The 19,872-nt window shown below is 46.6% G+C and overlaps 1 protein-coding gene across 1 annotated transcript in view; it reads left to right on the top strand.

Moving 5' to 3' along the window:
* The first annotated feature begins 750 nt into the window (after positions 1–750).
* The window catches only part of TPD52 (tumor protein D52), a 134,121-nt gene continuing 114,999 nt past the window's right edge, over positions 751–19,872 (top strand). The window contains exon 1 of the mRNA XM_050891958.1: positions 751–805. Within this exon, the coding sequence (XP_050747915.1) occupies positions 784–805 (22 nt within the window). The 5' untranslated portion in view covers positions 751–783. The remainder of the gene's footprint in view (positions 806–19,872) is intronic.

Raw genomic sequence — 19,872 nt, forward strand, 5'->3', positions numbered from 1 at the left:
CTTAACACAGTGCAATTTGTGAGGGTGCGTATACTTTGCTAGCGAATGCATAACAAATAGAAGGGAGAACCGCTGACAACGGCGGCTTCCACAGCAGCACAGCTGGATCTCTTCAGTTGCTGTGCTTGCGCAGCCTCTTCCTGCTCGTCGTGTTAATTACAGACAGCAGGTTGTTCTTGTCTTTCCCCATCCAGCCTGTGCGAAGTTGCCTTAACAAACGCAAATGGCAGTATTGCACTGGTTGCACACCGCCCGAGGGGAAAAAGCACTGCAGAGAGCCAGGCGCTGCCCTGGAGTGAAAAATACAATAGGTAAAGGCTCGACCGAGGGGAAAGCACTGCGGCTGGAGAAACGGGGGCTGTGGTGGGACAAGCCCTTAAGTCCAGCTTTAGGACTCCTAGTACCGGATTAAAAGCGCTGCGGTCACGTAACGGGAAGACGCGATACACTACGGGTTCGCTCGGCCGGTTCTGATCGCTTCAACGTTGCAGCACGCAAACCGTGCCGGGTCGCAGTGGCTGCCAGACCCAGGACCGGGAGCGGGACCGGGAGCGGGACCGAGCGGGGGCCCGCCCCGCCCCGGCCGCGGGGGTCGGGCCAGGCCGCGCCCCACCGGCTGCCCTCACCTGGGCGGGGCGGGGCGGGCCGCTGACTGACGTGCGGCGGCCCCGCCCCCGCGAGCGCGGGCGGTGCCTCCGCTGCCAACCAGCAGCCGGCGGGGGGAGGCGGCGGTTGCCGAGCCGAGCCGAGGCGGGGAGAGCCGGGACCGGCGCCGGGTCCGCCATGGAGCCCCCGAGGGACCAAGGTGAGAGCGGGGGAGTGGGGCTGCCGCCGCGCCTCAGGCGACCCCGCGCGGCGGGTGGCGGTGCCTGGCGCTGCCGTGCGGCGGGGGGACGGCCGTTCCTCTCGCAGCCCTTCCGCCGCCGGCACGCTCGGCCCGGACCTGCCCTGCCCAGCCCAGCCCAGCCAGCCCGCGGCGGGCCTGGGTCGGCGCCCCCTGTGTCGCCCTCCGCGCCCCCGGGGCTGGACGGGGCGGGGGGAAATCCTCTCACGAGGTAACTCCCGTGGCGGGCGTGAGGCGGTCCGCTGCGAGAGCTGAGCGCGCCCGGCTGAGCTGGCTCCGCTGGAGCCCGGGGCCGGTGCGGGAGAGGGTCCCCCCGGCCTGTCGCAAGGCTGCGCCTCCCGTCGCGCCGTCGGCTCGGAAAATGCGGAACCGGGGGGCGGGTGCTGGCTTCGCGCCGGGGCGGGCGGCGGAGCCCGGGGCGGCTGCCGTCCCGCCCCGCCTTCCCCCTCACTCAGTGGGTGCCGCCACTCCCCGGGCGGCGGGCACGGACAGTAAATCCCGGCCTTCCCGCCGGGCTTAGCGGGGAGAACAAACTTTCTGGTTTCACCCAGGAGTAAAAGTAGACTGCTTCCGTTTTAGGAGTGTGTAACTTTTGATTAACCAGCACTGTTTGTGTGGTTTATTCCCTCTTAATTTTCGCCATCCCAGGGCTGCCTAGCAGCTGGCAGCTCCATTTTGGCAGCTGCCCCTCGGCTCCTGAGCAGTAGCAGGGGTGGCACCTCCAGGCGGTCGCCTGCCTGGGTCTGTCAGCTGCGGAAGACCCAAGATGGTGCTTCACCAGTGTGCGTTTTGCCTGGGGAAAGACCGTTGTCCTAGCTGCTGCGGTTGCAACGCTCTCCTTAAAACTTTGTGGTTTATTCAAAACCAATAAAACCTTGGGAATGCTGCCGCCCAAGCGAATAGTTGGTGCCTCGATGGGGGCTGACCTGAATGTGGGCAAAGCAGGATCTCTTGCTATAAAAGCTTCTCACACAAAGGTATATTGCGTATATCCTACTGATCCATGCATCAGTCAGTGTCTTTTATATGGTGGTGTACTGAACTATATGCCAGCTGTTTTCCACCTGACAGAGTAAGGAAGGCCGGGGTCAATAAGCTACTTTGTTTGAGTAAGCTGGTAGGGCTGCTCGGCCCAGCTCAGCGTCTGCGCCCATGGTCGGGTTTCATTCAGCGTTTTCCTGCTGAGCGTGCTTGGGATCGTAGGAAGCGTTCACTTGTGGCGGCAGCGGTGTTGGAGGCACGCGAGGTGCTGGGAGTGTAACCCCTGACTCTGTGCGGTCAAGCTCTCTGCTCTGCCAGGTGAGCTGGTTCAGTGGTACAATTAGCAATGACTTCTGAGTTTCTCTGTATGTAGAGAAAAGGGCAAGTTATCCTTGCCAGAGCAGAAGATAATCTGGTGAGGGGCTAAACCTCCTCAGGGAGGTTCCTTCAGCCATTCTGAAGTCCTGTGTCTATCTTCAGTGTATACAGAAATTAAAAAAAAAAAAAAAAAAAGAAAACAAACCCCCAAACCCTATTGTTGGGGACTGACAAACAGAACCGTTCAGCCAGAAAACAGCACAACTGTCAGTTCGATCAGGATTTTAATTCCAACTGCAGGAGTGTTAACACAGATTTCAGTATTTGTCCTGAAGTTTTTTCTTTGTGTTTGAGCCTATTAAAAGGCAAACACCTTTATTGCAACTGCAGGGTCTTGAACAACTTCTAATGGAAAAGGAGACTAAAATACTGTGATCTTTTGAAAAGCTTTAGTGACAACGCTGACAAAGCTTTCTAGAGGCTTGTTTTGCTATTGAACTCATTTTTGTATAAATACTGCTTTGTATGAAGAGGGTACTGTGCCTCAGGTTGTATATCAGAATAGTGTATCTAGCGTGACGTAAGTGACTGGTATGGAGCAAACATGGTGCAACACCTTCTTCCTCTGCTTTCTTTTTGAAGGTGATTATGCTATTTTTTGGGGGGGAGGGGGGTGAGGTGAACACCTGCAGGTACAGTGGGAAAATCTAGAATAGCCAGCACACTTGTGCCTGTTCAATTAATGGCTTCTAATACCCTGCTAGTTAGCCTTCAAAGACCCATTTCCCTGGAAAACTGGAGTGCTTGCATTGGAAATTGTGCTTGATGATACAGTATTACTCACCAAAGCCACGTACTTGGCTAAAATCCAGGCTGCCAGGTCCTGTCTCTGGGGCTGGCTTAAACATCCTGGATTGCCTCCTCTAACCAGAAATTAATTTGTTTAAAAGTGTGAGTCAGAGGTTGCACTTTTCCTTGTTATGATGACAGCTTTCTCAGCTAGTGAAAATTACGAGGTGGGAAGAAAATCTAGATTATACTTAAGACTGCAGCTAAATTAGACAAGGCTAACACTCCAGGTGTATAATATGTTTAAGTTTTCCCTCTCTCTTGAGTGATCAGGTATGGCAGCAGTCCTTGAACAGTTTTTACTAGCCTACTATCAGCAGCATTAGAACCATTGAGCAATTTTTTGCTTGAAGTGTCTTTGTTTTCAGCGAAGGGATGTTTGGCCTGGCTGTATGCCTCTACGTGGTGCTCGGTGCACTGCAACTGCTTTGGAAAGCTTGGGCTGCAAGCGCTTGGGGTCTCTTGCTCTGTGATTACAAGCACCAAAGCAGTAGTGTCGGCTCAAGCCAAATGGATATAATATTCTCCTGAGATGAGGAGTCCCTTGTTCTATTGCTTTGCATTAAGGTGCCATGAACAAAAATCTGGTCTTTTACTCTGTGGACTCAGTTGGTGAATGGGCTAATAACTGCAGTTGTGTTTTCACAAAGATTCACAAAGATAGGATGAAGCCTCCCCAACAGTAGAAGTGATGTGCTCTGAATGAGGAGACCGTGCCACTGAGCAGTTTCATGAAGACGTGCAGCACGGCACAAACAGTTATCTAGTAATACTGCACCTCCAATGTTGTGTTTAGGGGAGTTCTCTTATGCTTCAGCAGCTCTTTGCTTACGTAACCTGGTGTCTTTCAAAATCGTCTGGCTTTGTGGGACTTAGGAGTCCCAAAACACTACACGTGATTTCTTGAGAGAGTATGTAAGCTTTTCTTTTCCTAGAGCCTTGACTTGCATTTCTGGGGCTGACAAAATGGACTTTAATCTTCCTTTTGTGCAGAAAGAACTTGTTGCTGGCAGTAGGACAAGATTTCCCCCATTGTCCCAATGGACGAAGCTGCACCTTTTTTTACTGCTTTATTTGTTTTCTTTATCACTAGGTACTTGCAGTACAGTAGGTAAGAATTTTTTTTTCCTTAATGTGCAATTGTGAAATCAAACACTTGTAAGTAAATAAGAGTGAAAAGCCGTTGTCGGAACTGCAAAGGAAGAATGATTTCACTAAACTGAGTGTCTGTTGCAGTGACTTGAAGATGAAAGAGGAAAAAAATAGCAGAACAGTTACATCAATAGGTCGCTTGAACAGCAGCAAGTCTTCCCCTCTCTTGCGTGAAAAACTCGGGGGGTGGGGGGTGGTGCATGTGGGGGGGATCTCATTGTTCTGACTCAGGCTGAAGGTCCTGGCTTGACAGGGTGGCGTTATGTGAGTTATTTAATGGCACTGCTATCCTCCCCTCTCAGCCAATGCATGAATGAGGTACTGAAATGCAGGGGATCGGTGCACTGTGTTGGAGGGATGCTGGAGCAGCTGATGCACAAGCCGCTGCCCGTGCATCGGCACGGGGTGGGCAGCCGGAGCCTGGAGCAGTGTCAGCTGTTCCTGCCCTCTCCAACGCTTGGGCGTTGAAGGGTAACTTGAACTCTTCATTCATGCTCACACCCGCTTCAGGAGGAGGGAGCCTGCCTGACTCTCTAACAGTGGAAAGAGTCTGTTGCTTGTGGTATGCATGGATCTTCTGTCCCTGTTGCCTATAACCAGCGCTGTCACATGCAGTCAAGACAATCCTTTACTCAGCCAGAGTAAAGCCTGCTCTCAGACCTTTCCGGGTAGGGAAAGCTTAGCTAAGGATCTGCTTCCTTTGAAACTCCAACGAGGCTAAGCTGTAACTGCTCGGGGCTTTTAAAATCCCAATGCCATGAAATTGATGCAAGTCCTGTTTGTTCCAGTTTCCCACACTTTGAAGCCCTGTGAAACAGCCCATGGGTTCCCCTTTCTCCCACTGCAAATGCCCATCTAAGCAACGGGAGACCTCGGAGGCTCGGTCTGACCTTGCTGGCTCAAAACAAAGCACTGCATCTCGGCTCTGGTTTAAGAACTGCGCTGGCACAGGCTGGGCAAGCGCCTTGCTCTGCTTGATCTGCGTGCTTTGTGGGTAAAGTGGGAACAGCTGATTTTTATGGCTGAAGTTGGCTGCCATATGTTAACACCTCTCCTAAAGCTGGCCTGGGCGCGAGTGCTATTGAGCTGCTTTCAGCTGTGCCTGGGGACTTCTGAGCATGGCCCCTTCCATCTGCAGGGACTGGCAATAACCATGTACTGCACTAGTCTGCCTTGGGAATTTTTTTGTATTCGTTTTCTTGCTCCTGTGTTTATCTTGTACTGCATTTTTTTTCCCTTGTCTTCTACAGCTGCTAAATACAGTAGCCCTTGACTAACAGCCTCTGCTTCATGAGACAGCTCTCAGCATAGTCCTGGGAGGAGCTGGGTGGCGAGGGAAATGGGTGTTGGGGCTTCTGATGCTTTTTGCCGTGCACTGACCCTGCTGGGTGAGGGCACCCTGAAAGCTGCTTTGGCTGCCCTGAGTGTTGTAAAGGCTGGGGGTGCTAGGTAGGCTTTGTCCTCTTTCTTCACAACCGTTTGCTCCTTTAATGGGAAGGGGTCCAGACAATTTTCAAGGGGAGGGAGCTCTTCAGCCAGTACAGAGAAGTCTTGTGTGAAGTCAAGGGACTAGATTTGTCACATAAAATCAGTGAGGTGTTTGTGGATTGCTGATTCCTGAGGGTGCTGGACGTTACTGCAGGTAAGGGAGCATATCAGCTTTATCTCTTCAAAAAGTGACGTTTCCATGGCAGCAGATACAGTGCAGGGAGTCTTCTTGAAAGCCAATGTTTTCTTGACCAGCTTTCAAAAGAAAAAAACCCAAACAACTCCATTCTTAGTTTAACAGGAAGGAACAACAGTGTTCGTTGCTGAACCCTGTGCAGCAGACATCTGATGGGTGTGGGGTTTTTCATGTTTTTAAGAGAAGCTTACCTCCAGGTAGGATGATGATGACCCCGCTGTTGGCTTCATTAGAGTCTTTGTAATATGGGCACTTCTGATTTGAGATTTGTTATATGGAGGAAAGGAGGTGTTTACCCTTGTCCTTTTAATATCCTGCAGTGAGTAAGCAGAAAAATGTCAAACAAAGGGTGACTGAAAGGGAAAGCAAGCATTAAGTGAGATTAAGCACTAAATTGAAATACTCTTGTTCAGCCAAAACCGTCACTCTGCGTCAGCTTCAATTTAAGACTCCAGAGAGACAGCTTTCTCTCCTCTTAAAGGTAGCGAGCATCTTCAAAGTCCCTCATATTTGGGTCTGTATTAGCCAGAGAGATTGGGAGCCTTCACTCAAACCTTGTAGTGGAGGGTGGGCTTTCAACCGCAAGCCTTCCCTTTTGAAAAGGGCTGCGGTAACAGACCAGCTACCCCTAACTTTTTCTAATCTGGATCTCTCCTGAAGGTTCAATGTCACTGCTATCATTTCCTTTTGCTCGTCTTCCTACTTCTCCTCTGCCTCTGGTTAAGGGAGCTGAAAGAACATGTAGCTCTGTGTTGGCTTTGGCAGTTTGGCAGAGTGATACCATGAACTAGGGTAACTGATGTTGAGTATGGTTGCCATGCTATGAAAACACTTACCTCTGGCAGAGGTGTAGACAGCTGTATGGATTTTTCTGCTATTGCAGCTACAAGTGGTGGCAATCGTCTGCATGAGTCTGCAGCCAGTTGCCCCCAGGGGAGCAGTGCAGCGGGGAGTATACTGGCTGCCAGCAAATGCTGGTGTGCGGAAAAACGCTCATTGTGCTATTACTTGCTCCCAAACAGAAAGGGGTGGACTGATGCTATCTAGTGAGAAACCAGCGCTGCTATTGTGGTGTGCGTGCTGTCACTGAAAGACGCAGCTTTCCTGTTTCACAAGCTGACTTCTGTATTGCAGACTGTGAGAGCAGAGCAATAAGTGTCCTCGGATGCTTACTGACAGTGGAGTGCTCCAGCAAATGTATACACTGCCTTGGCTGAGCCTGGGATGCTCTGTTAATTTCTGCAGAACTGAGGTCTGTAGGAACATGCTGTGCCACACATGGTTCGGAGTGGCAGGCTTCTGAACTGCCCCTCTCCTGCTTGTAGCCTACCAGCAGCACAACAAATGTGTGCTATGCTTAAAAACTTCATGGGCAAAGAGGATGCATGCTTTGTATGTGTGTGTGCATATATATATATAAAAGAAAGCCAATAATTTATTTTTAGTGTAATTGAAATTTTAACGATCTAATTCAAGAATGATTATTAGTTTAGATCTTATTACAGAAAAAGACTGTTTATGCACGTGAAGTCTTAGTAATAATAAAGGTAACACTGTATGCACTTAGTTTCTATACCTTTTCCTGGTGTTATTCTCATCCTTCCCCTGGCTTCTGAGGCTGGTAGTGTCATTTTGGTGGCGGTAGGGGTATTATAGCAAGTTGTCAGTATTGTGACTCCTTTGCTGGGAGGAATAGGGTGTTGATGGCTGCTTCTTCATCACTGTAGGATCCACTGGGGTCCTTCTGTTATGTTTGCTTTTTACACATTTGCTCTTTCTTTCATTGCTCTGCAAGCTCCATGTTATTTCAAAATCTATTATATAGAGTGCCTTTTATGTACATTAAATATTATTTCTTTGCTCTCTTTGTTACCTCTAAAATAGTTTTGTCCAGCTGCAGATCTCCATTGGCGATTGATTACTTTCTTACAGCCATGGGATCTCCCATGTCACCCATGTGCCCTATTACTTATCATACCACGCCCGTACTGTCACATCCAGTGTCTCTGCTTTCTGAGATACACCAAGTAAAACAAAGCTGCAGGCAAATCAAGAAGAGTTCAGACAGCAAGCCTGACGAGCCTCTAGTCCTGAGGCCTTGCGAACTTGGTTCAAAGATTATGGCCAGTTACTAGCAATGGCAATATGGTATTGTGGGGTTACAAAGAGGCTCGTGAGCAGCTGCAGTTTGCTGGGGGTGGTGGGAGAGGCTGGCAGAGGCAGAATAGCAGGTTTTTTTCCTGTTTTGCTTTCCCTTCTCTAGCAGCTAGAGGGGAGTGGAGTTTCATCAGAGCCCCCGAATCCTGGGATATAGATGAAAAGATGTGCCAAGGGGGGCAACCTGGGCTGGAGATGGTGTTTTCAGTCAGGTGCTTCCCCTGTGCTTCTCTAGGATCAGAGCCCATGCTTGGCAGTGATCTCGGTTCATGAGAAAAACCTCAAAAACGTTGAAAAAGAAGTTTTGTAAGTAATGCTTCTTAGCTGCTCTTTAGCATGGCAAAACTGCATGTTCAGCTGTCAGCATTGGGGGTGTTGCTCATGTCTGTTTTGCTTTGTTTACTTTTTTGTAAAGTACTTTAATTAAACTACTAGCAGGAGTCCTAAGGTGAGCAAAAAGCAATCCTCCTCACCCCTCTCTCTTCGACTGTTCTCTACCTAAACGGGTATCACATCATGGCATTAGAAAGTCAGGATAGCAAAATTTAAAAGAAACCCCTCTGATGCTTCCACTCGAGTCACTGCTGTCTGATGTTCATTGCAGTGCTCTACAGCAGTCCAGTCCCAAGCAATACTCATATAATAGTGGACATTTGCAGCTGCTGGCAGGAAGGCTGCCTTTGAAGAAGGCCATTTCTCTAAACTTACATCTTCTGGTCCCCTGTAGTCTCTGCAGGGTAGTCTAGGGTCCTGGTATGTCCCCTGCTTTTCCTCACACAGGCTCCCCGGAGTGGAGCTGTACAAGGACTTGCCTATAAGCATCTTTAAGGAAGCTGTCCTGTAAGTAGAGAACCAGTATTTCCCACCCAGAAGAAAGGTTGGGGGTACGAAATGGGCACAGCTCACACTGGCTGAAGTGCGTCTTGCTTTCTAGTCGCTGTATTGCTCTGTAGAAGACAAATCCCTTCAGCACAGCTCAGAAGTGTTTTGCCTACATCTGAGGAGCCTTCAGAAGCAGGCTGAAGGCAGAGCAGAAGCCCCCAAATCAATCGCTGTTTTTAACTAACCTGCTGACTCTTCTGTGCACTTGGATTACTGTTTGCAAAGCTTAGTTTTATGCCTGAACATAGACAGGCTTCAGTCCGCATGAGTGGATCACACACTGCTGCATGCTGTTTCCATAGCACCACTCAAATCTGTGCTAGGCAGTCCCTGAAGAGGCTTGCTGAGCAGCTGACGTGTGTTCAGGGATGAGGAGCATTAGGAGTAGTACCAGCCTAGTGCACAGGGTGGGGAAGGAGCCTTATTTATATATTGACTTTCCTGTTGCCAGATGTCGCTGTCTTGGCAGAAGGAAAACAGGCCGTTTTACTGCAACGTGCTTTGCTTGGAGCCATAAGCTCTTAAAAGCACCATTCATGCTGTGTGTTTCATCTCCTTGACAAGCCACTTGCAGCGTTGTGCTCCAAAACTTTTTTTTAGAGGGTATTTGATCTTGAGTAAAAAGATCACCTGCAGTGAGTTCTTGTCTTTCTCTTCTTCCAGGACCGCCCTGGTGCCTGCCTGGCAGGTATTTGTTTTACCACCTTGTCCTCTGGGTTGTGACAGCCCTTTGTGTTCACTGCCTAGGCAGACTCTTCAGGTGCTGCACAGCTATAGTGCCACAAGTAGGTAGCGTATGGGCTCTCGAGCAAGGGATGCATCCTGGATGTGTCCATCCGCTGTATTCAGAGCATTGCTGTGTGGTTTGTCACTACCTCCGGAGTCACTTGAAGAAGCAGGGAGCAGAAGTTACTGCAGAGGATCCCAAAGAGATAACTGTCTGGACATCTGAAGAAGGCCTGGTGATGTGTCTGAAATGGCAAGCTGGGATTGTGCTGCTGCCTGCCAAGCAGTGGCTCATGCACTACTGGCTCCCTGCTTCTCCCAGGTCTCAGGCCATGTTTGGACCCCTGCACGCTATCTTCCCCACCAGCTCGTGCTCCAGGGTGCGTGAGGACCTCAGCCCCAAGCTTGGGCTGGGGACACACACCTCAAACCCAAGTTAAGGATGTGTGTGGGGGCGATCCTGTGCTCCATAGAGGTTGGCTTAACTGCTAAAAACTCTACTGCGGCTTCTAGGTGGTTACTACTGTCATATGATTTAAGTGCAGTAATTTGGAAGGAGGGGAAGACTTCAAAGCTTTACTGTTGTTTTCTCCAATAAATCAATCCTTAACTGCAGTAAAGATGTGTTCTGGCACCCACTTTAAACCTCCTCATCTGAAGACTCTGAGGAAGGAAGAAACAGTCGCTGTACCATGTAAATAACTGTTTCTAGGAATCAGTCTTAAATACTAGCCTTTTCTGAAATACATTTGCATTTCTTAATGCACTTCTAGCAAATGCTGAGGTACAGCAGTGAGACCTGCCTGTATCTTGAGAACTGCTCCTTGAGCTTTGTATACTGATCTTGATGCTCTGCCAGGACTGCAGATCAGTCTAAATAATGGTCCTGTCTGGGTTCAGTGCCTTGCTAGAAAACATGTTAGCACTCTACTCAGTCTAGCAGAATGAGTGTGAACACTAAGCAGGTAGTAGTAAATATCTTTGGAAAAGTAAAATGCAGTGTCTGAATGTCTGTTTTTTTAATAAGAACTTGATTTCTAGATGCGAACAAGTCCTGCTTTCCTGCCCTTCATCTTAATCTTTAAATACTCAGTCAACTATGTTTTTTCTTTTCTGGAGGAATCTCTGAGTATTTAATGTTAGGTGTAGAACTCAGTTTTGGATTGCATTGTCTCCAACAGTTAATTTGTTCAGAGAAATAAGTCTACTGCAAGTGCATCCTTTATTACTCAGTTCCAGCAACCAGTGCTACCGTTCAACATAAACTTATTTAGTTGTGTTTCCCATCAAAACTGGGAGATAAAAACCAGAAGCTCACCAGGCATGTAACAACTGCCACAGAGACGCTGCATATGTCGCAGGACACTGCTGCCATGTGCAGTGCCGCACAAACTGCCTGCTGGTTAGGTTGGTTAGACAGTACAGAGCGCTTCTGTAAAGAAGTTTGATGGCGTTGCTGGAGTGTCTGTGGGGGTACTTGTTCAGTATGTTTCCCCACAAATCATGGTTGTGAAGGCTTGGTTTTAACAATCCAGTAGTTCTGCAGGAAAGGCAGTTGGTGCTCTGAGAGCTGGGATGGTAGGTGAGCCTTTTGCCTAATGCACCTCTCTGGGTGCATTGCTTAAAACACCAGCTTCTGAGCTGCAAGTTGTTCATGCTATTAAATGTATAATTTGTTCCTGCAAATTGTTCTGGGTTGGGATAACCCCCCTATCAATACAGGCTGGGGGATGAAGGGATTGAGAGCAGCCCTGTGGAGAAGGACTTGGGGGTACTGGTGGATGAAAAGCTGGACATGAGCCGGCAATGTGCTCTCACAGCCCAGAAAGCCAACCGTATCCTGGGCCGCATCAAAAGAAGCGTGGCCAGCAGGTTGAGGGAGGTGATTCTGCCCTTCTACTCTGCTCTGGTGAGACCCCACCTGGAATACTGTGTCCAGCTCTGGAGCCCTCAGCACAGGAAAGGGATGGACCTGTTAGAGCAGGTCCAGAGGAGGGCCACGAAAATGACCAGAGGGATGGAGGCTGAGAGAGTTGGGGTGGTTCAGTGTGGAGAAGAGAAGGCTCCGTGGAGACCGTATTGCGGCCTTTCAATAGTCAAACAAGGCTTACAAGAAAGATGGGGACAGACTTTTTAGTAGGGCCTGTAGTGATAGGATGAGGGGTAGTGGTTTTAAACTAAAAGAGGGTATTTTCATACTAGATATAAGGAAGAAATTTTTTATGATGAGAGTGGTGAAACACTGGAACAGGTTGCCCAGAGAGGTGGTGGATGCCCCATCCCTGCAAATGTTCAAGGTCAGGTTGGACGGGGCTCTGAGCAACCTGAAGTAGTTGAAGATGTCCCTGCGCATTGCAGGGCGGTTGGACTTAGATGACCTTTAAAGGTCCCTTCCAACCCAAACCATTCTATGATAAATCACAGACACTGAATCTTTAATTGGGAAACTTATGCCACCCTTAAAGAGTATTTGCGGCATCCTGCTTTGATACCTTTCTGTGTGGATTGCAGATGAACATGAGTGCTATGGTTGACAAGAGCAGCAGTGAGCAGGGAGAATTAGTTTCTGCATATTTCTAAACAGTAGGAAGTGAAAACTGTTGGAATTAATGCTCTGAAGCTGAATGGTTTTGGTTGACCTGCATGCCTGTCGCTGAGCAGCTTTTTTGGCGTGAAAGGTTTTTGGAGATTGTATAAGAAGGAAAGCAACTCAAGTGTCAGTGGAATCTGCAGAGCAACCTGTTGAGTGCTTCCTGCAGTGGCGAGGGAGTGTTTTTGGAGTAAACGGTGAAAGGGAGAGCTTTACTGGAATAAATTTACAGTCATCTTTAATTCTGTTCCAGCACACTGGTACGTGAAGTCTTTAATATGCTTCTGTTTCTTATTTACAATTCAGGAGCAAACTTCACCTTGGTGAATCACAGAAATGTACTTCCCTCCCATCCCCAATGAAAGTACTTTCCTATTCAAGAAGTATCTTTCTCAAAAGTTAAAATATGGAATGGGAAGAGGGATACAGAAGTCAAAGGAAGACCTCTGTGTCAAGAGGAGCTGAGAAGACTTTTTAAGCTCTTTGGGAGGGAGACCTGATTAAGTCAAGGACAAAGCGAGCATCAAGTAAAATAACTAAACTTCTGTAGTCTGCCTGTTCCATAGCAATGTCACTATAGAGGTCTTGTTTCCCCCTCATGCAGGGTGGTGGCAGCAGCATTTCTGAGGGGTGTGATGGCTCATTAATAATAAGGCCATATCACAGCTCCCTAGCTAAAGTGCACACTTGGGGATTGACAACTAGGAAATAGCAGTATGCAATTCAGTGCTTGGACTTTCCCCTCTTCAATATCCTGATCCAGTTTTTATCTGGCAATGCAAACTGAAAAATTTTGAATTGCATTATTAATAGCTGTTTAAGCTCTGAATTATTCTGAGCGGTTTCTGTGCTGGTGGCTGAGCTATGATGTGCCAAACCTGATCTAACAGTAACCTGCTGGGTATCAGCTAGACCAATCCTTAAGCATAAAGTTTGAAAAGTTTACCAGGCTAATCCATTGAACAGAACTGATCCATTAAACTCAGACTGGAGCATGACCAGTACTGAGAGTGGCTGCAAATATATTTATTTTTTGTTTGATGTTTACAGTTGTGAAATGGGGTGTGTGATGGGTTAGCTTGTGCAATAGGGAATGATGCTAAACTTAGACTTCACTTAGCAGTGCAAAGCTTTATTCTTAGGGTTTGCAGTTGTCCTGGTTTCAGCTGGGATAGAATTAATTCTCTTCTTAGTAGCTGGTACAGTGCTGTGTTTTGGATTTAGTGTGAGAATAATGTTGATAACACACTGATGTTTTAGTTGTTGCTAAGTAGTGCTTATCTTAAGTCAAGGATTTTTTCAGTTTCCCATGCTCTGCCAGCAAGCAGGTGTGCAAGAAGCTGGGAGGGAGCAGAGCCGGGGCAGCTGACCTGAACTAGCCAAAGGGGTATTCCATACCATGGAACATCATGCTTAGTATATAAACAGGGGGGAGTTGGCCAGGAGGGCTAGATTGCTGCTCGGGCATTGGTCAGCGGGTGGTGAGCAATTGCATTGTTCATCACTGGGGTTTTTTTTCCCCCCCCCCCCCCCTTTTTTTTGTTATATTCCTTTTCATTACAACTATTATTATTATTATATTTCATTATTATTGTTAGTATTATATTTTACTTATTAAACTGTTCCTATCTCAACCCACGAGTTTTACCTTTTTTCCCGATTCTCCTCCCCATCCCAGTGGGAGGGGGGTGGGGAGTGAGGGAGCAGCTGCGTGGTGCTTAGCTGCTGAGTGGGGTTAAACCACGACAGCAGTGATGTTCAGTTCCAGGTCAAATACTGTGAGGAGGCAACTTGTAGAAACAGTGCAGTGCAGTTCTGGACCAGCTGCTCACTAAAAGCAGTGGAGGTGTGCTTTCTTTAAAAAAAAAAAAAACAACAAACAAACCAACCCAAACAAAACAACCAAAACACATAAAACCAAATAAAAAACCCCAACAAAACCCCTTTCCCTTCTCTCCCCCGCCGCCCCCCCCCCCCAACTTTTAGACCTGAAGCTCAATTTCCTTGAAGACACATCCTTCAAATTTTGATCCTTCAGACCCACTGCACTTCTTCCCTCCCCCTGTAGTTTCCATCACATCGGCTGTACCAGAATCAGGAAGAATGTCTGCCTGACTTTGTGTTCATCTAGATATGTCTTTCCAGTTTTGTCCACTCATATACTTCAGTAAAATAAATGGTTTAACTTGCTATACTTACTTCACTGTGAAATACAAGTGAGGAGCCTGGAGATGAGCTTATCCAAGCATGCTGATGCTTAGGAAAACTTACCTTTGTGTGGAATGGACTGGGATACAACTAGATCATGCATAAATAGATGAATACTGCTTGGAAATCTTGAGAGATTAGTACTTTTATGATCTGAGATCAGTACTTTTCTGATCTGAACCTGTGTAGGTTGTAAAAAAGCAAATATAGATTGCCTATAATGTCACCCAGAGGTGAAAAGTGATGTCTCCTGTCCAAAGTCTGATCTGATGGAAGGGGGTATGCTCAAGTTCTTCTAGGACCTAGAAATCTTTGAAAGCTTTATCTCTTTGTGGGCAATCATCTCTGGACAAACTTTCTTGACCCTTTTCTTTGCCTTCCTCCGGTTTTGGAGTGATTAGTGTTTTATGACTGTCTGTTGGTTTGTGTGACAGCAGTATCTCTCTAGGCTAACAGTTTCATTTAACTTACTGTCCTAGTCTGACTTGGACCAGGAGCAAATGTCTCTTAACAGGCTTTACTCGGCTCAAGCAGCATTAAAAGTCATTTGAGGACATATCAATCGGATAAAATCTCAGAGTACTTATTAATATAATGGGAACTTCAGTGGTCATAATACTTTAAAGGTAGGTGTATTATCTGCATTATATTATAAAAAAGTAAGCCAGTCAGTGCAGTTGGTTTGTTAGTGAATTGCTCCTGGTTCATTGCATGCACAGTTGCAGGATTCTCCCTCTTATCTCTTAAATGAGATTAAGAGCAGTGCAGAAATATTCGAGCCCCACGTCTTGAGTTTGACCAGTTTGCAGCCCTGGCAGAATGCAGTTCAAGGTCCCTTTGCTAGTGACAACCATTGCTCCGAATCAGTTTGGAAGCACTGCAGGAATTGATGCTGCCCAGCTGGGTGTGCCATGTAGCGTATGGGCAAGTAGCAGCCAAACTCCATCTGGAATAGGACACTTCAAGCACTACACGGCTGGATGGGTGACTGGTAAAATGCTGGACTGTAAAGGAATAGGTAATGTATCTTGTTTGATGCTGCAGAGAAAACAACACAACTTATTCTGTGTTTTCGAATGAGAGACACCCAGTAATAGTGAACTGCTGCATCAGTGTGCAAGAGTATTTTATACCAGCAATCTGTTAGTGTGCCATTAGCACTCCTATGTTAGGTCTTATTTTTGTAAGTTTAGGTGGGCTCAGCAAAATTCTGCAGTGGGTGAGAAATGTAGATGAATAATATGGGCTTGTCTTCGTTATGGGCTTGTCTGCTTGGATAAGCTACGTAACTGGCTCAATGTCTATTGTCAGCTTTTAAGTACCTCTTGGACAGGCTGGTTCTCTGAAGGGTTTGTGGCAAAAAGCATTACTAGTCTAAAGGTGTGATTTGACTGTTTGGTGAAGGGGGAGAAGGAGCATGTTCTTATGATCTGAGAGATTTCTGGGGCATGTATGATTGCATATTTATTGTACCAGTGCACTTCTGCTGGCTAGGCAGGGTTTTACAGTTTTATGGACGTTTCACACTATGTTCTCAGATAAGCCAAGAGCAAAAATGTTAATAGGATTTCTACACAGCTTGCTACTTGCAGTTGCTTGTGTTGGAGAAATCATACTTTAAGTGTTATGCAATTACACTTGTTTGACAGCACCAATCTAAATCTTAAACTTCGTTAGTCAAGGCCTGAGAAGGGAAGAGACTATCAGCCTGGTGGTTGCCATCATCATGTTGAATTATTAAGCAAAAAGCTTATCTTTGTCATGGATAACTGAATAAGGAGCCAGACTACAGCAGGAGTGCAGCCTAACCATGCAATCCGTAACATGTGTGTGTGGAACTTCTGGCAAAAAATGTACGTTTTTACAGCTTTGCAGTTTCCAAGAACATGATGTGACTGCAAGGAGCTGTGAGCCTTGAGAAATTAGAAAGGTTTGTGCTTCTCAGGAGGGACCACTTGAAAGTAACTGGTGTCTCAGGAACTTCTGTGTAGCCACCTTTGGTAAGAGTGTGTACAATAAGGGCTAGATTCAGCTGTAAGCTTTCAAATTAATTTTCATATTTTAATATGCATTTATTGGAGGGGCATAATTCTCTCCCAGGTTGCAATAAGCTAAAGTTGGGTTTGAGGATGAAAAGGGTAAGTTAGAAGTCTGGACTCTTGTTCACTTTTGTAGCTTACTGAAATGGCTCCGGGCTAGTATCAAGCACCTTCAACTGACTTCTGATACATTGTTTGGATCTGTTTAAGTTAGCCGATGCTGTGAGCCTAGAGAAGGGCAGGGTAGCCAATGAAGGATTAGGCAGAAAAAAAAAGTAAGGTATCCAAACAACCTGGCAAAAGGTTGGCTGCCAGGCTTCTGTATGAAAGCTGCCACAAAGCAGTGTGTGTATGTGCAACAACAGAAGTCAAAATGATGCCTCTGTTAAGTCCCATCAAATCTGCAGTGAGGTATCTGAACACTGCCTGCATTTAGAAAATTGAGTGGGATCTTGGGAGAGTGCAGCCAGCTAGCTGTTTCCTTCGTTAATGTTAGGGTGTTTGGAGTGGAATTACATCAACAGAGAGGCTCTTTTGACAAGGTGGAGCTTTTCATACTTTGTTGTCTTCTGATGGTAAACTTAGCAGTGCTTCTAACAAATTTCACTCCAGTTGGTGTTATGGGTGCATCCTTTGTGGGAGCCCGCCTGCACATTACTGTGCTCTGACTATTTGTGGGCGACTTGTATGACAATGCTAAAAATTACGATGTTGCGAGCACAGAAGTGACTCTCCCAGTGTTTTTGAAGGGCAAGCTAACATCTCTAGCTGAACTGACACGTGTTTGGAAGCTTTTGTGCCAGCTTTTGTCTGGACTGAGGAGCTTTGCTAGGAGAACCCGAGAGCAAGCACTAGGGAAAGTTGCTGGAGGAATAAAGGAAGCTGCACTAGAGTAGGTGAAGGATAATTTGAGGAGTCTGAGAAGGGAATTCAAAGACTTCACTTCAGCCTGGTTTCCCTGGGCTCTGTTTAATTGATAGATTAAAGGGTAAGAGGAGAGGCTCGTGCTATAAGATAGCTTGAGCATAGTGACACTGATAGCTAATTTGTCTACTTCAAGCTTTTCTTTGTATACAAGAGTGAACTCTTCCTGCTGCAGAGGCATACATTCACTTCCCTCCTAGGGAAAGGGGGGTCAGGGAGAAGTGGATGGCTTTCTAAAACATATTTGCCAAGAGCTTCTTCTGTGTTAAAGGTCTGGAATCATGTGTTGGGCCCAAGAAGTTGCTTGCTCATTCATGTTGTGAGCAAAATGTAAGTCAGTCCCTTTTATGCAAATACAGGACTCCTTTTTCCCCAGAATCTGGCTCAACTGGACTGGTCAGCTACCTTTTTCCTGCAGACTCCTAACTGAAATCAAAATAGTCTCTACTGCTGTAAATGCTCTTGCCTTGCTTGTCAGCCGTCATAATACTCCTGTACACTGGGGAGATGTGTGGAAGTGCCAAGTCTCCTGTGAAGTCTCTGTCCATACCTCAGTTTAGAAGGTATGGGAGAAAATTGAACTTTATTCTGTCAACAGGTAGGTATTTGCAAATGTAATTCACAAGATGAAGGGCTGGCCACAGACCTCCCCTGGGGCAGGGCACGAGGACTCTTGTGTTCACGAACAGTCTCTTCAGGGTTGCAGACCTTGGAGAATCTGGGTGAGCAGCCTGTGACTTTGTACAGCCATTGTCTTAATCACAGAATGGTTGAGGTGGGAAGGGACCTCTGGAGGTCATCTGGTCCAAACCCCCTGCTCAAGCAGGGCCACCTAGAGCCAGTTGCTCAGGACCATGTCCAGATGGCTTTTGAGTATCTCCAAGGATGGATTTTGTGAGGTACCCTAAGCCCTGTTGCTTGCATCAAATTGTGCGCTGCTTGGTTGCTTAGGTGCTTCTATACTCCATACTTCTGTCCTTGATAGTAAATGGTGCAAATTCTGTGCTACACCAAATCCAGGCACGAACTTGGTAATTACGTGGTGGGAGCTAGTGTGTACCTCAGGCATTGAAGAGTGTTTGCTGGTATTATTAAGGTATTGCTAAAACTACAGATGGTGCTTTTTTTGGTGATTATCCTTTCAGATATCGCAGTATGTGATTCAGCCTAATATGTAATCAAATCAGCTTTGTTCTTAAAACTTCAGTATCATTTTCATGGTGGGACCTGATATTGTGGAGTGGGAATGGTGGGCTTTTCTGGAGCTGCTTTTCAGAAATGGAAGCTCTGGGGTGCAGTGTTGAAAGAGGGAGGTTTGCTTTAAGAGTGCAAAAGAGCAGACTTGTCTTCTGAGGGAGGCTGGGAGTCGCTCCAATCAAACTCACTCAAGTAAAGCTTTTAATTAGATTGCAAGGTGTCCTGGTTTTGGCTGGGATAGAGTTAATTTTCTTCTTAGTAGCTGGTATAGTGCTGTGTTTTGGATTTAGTGTGAGAATACTGTTGATAACATGCCGATGTTTTAGTTGTTGCTAAGTAGTGCTTATCTTAAGGATTTTTCAGTTTCCCGTGCTCTGCCAGCAAGCAGGTAAATATACTACTTAGTTAGTAGTGCATTTTATTTTACTTTAGTTATTAAACTGTTCTTATCTCAACCCACGAGTTTTACTTTTTTTTTTTTTTCCACCCCACGGGGAGGGGGAAGTGGCTGCGTGGTGCTTAGTTGATGGCTGGGGTTAAACCACAACACAAGGTTACATACTAAAACTTTGTTTAAAACAATCCTGTTCTGCACTACAGCCTTTTCTTTCTAATCTTTTCCAAATGTCATCTGTCTGCAGCTCAGCACTATTTCTCCAGCTTTTTTGACAGGTTCAGTCTCTTTCCAGGAATCAGAGTCTCTAGAGGATGGCAGCATAACTGGGATAAGCAGCTGAAGTCAAATAACTAAATACATTCTTCTAAAATCTACCTGACAGTGTTTTGACTCTGTTAATCTCACTTGGAAATGTTCCTCTGTACTGGCAGAGTTTGGCCTGACTTCTCCAAAGTCGATGCAATGCCCTACCTGATCACTGGTTCGGGAGTGCTGGCTACTGTGTCCTTTGGCCTGGACTCTTCCCATAGATTTGAAATGCTTTTCACCTGTTATTGCTGGAGTTGACAGATGTCACTGCTTTGACTGCTGTTTGAGACACAAAACTTTGCCATAAGTCAGGTATTTCTGCCTAACGAAAATCCTGTAAGTGCTGGAGCAGATGTCTTCAAAAGGTAGTGGAGAACCTGTGCAAATACAGAGACTTCTGTCTGATACGAACAGGTTAAGAGTCTTACTGTGGTATCATCTTGTCCAGTGGCAAAATATGCTGGAGCGTGGATCTGCTCCCTTACAAGATCTCAGGAAATTAGTCTGAGTTTTTAATTGGATTGGGAGGAGGAGAGAAGAGAACTGCTGCCTTTGCTAAGACATGCGTCAGCTGTCTGAAATGCTGTGGGCTGAGACTTTGGTTTAATAAAAGAG

This window comes from Gymnogyps californianus, chromosome 2 (assembly GCF_018139145.2).
Source record: "Gymnogyps californianus isolate 813 chromosome 2, ASM1813914v2, whole genome shotgun sequence".
Classification (NCBI taxonomy): domain Eukaryota; kingdom Metazoa; phylum Chordata; class Aves; order Accipitriformes; family Cathartidae; genus Gymnogyps; species Gymnogyps californianus.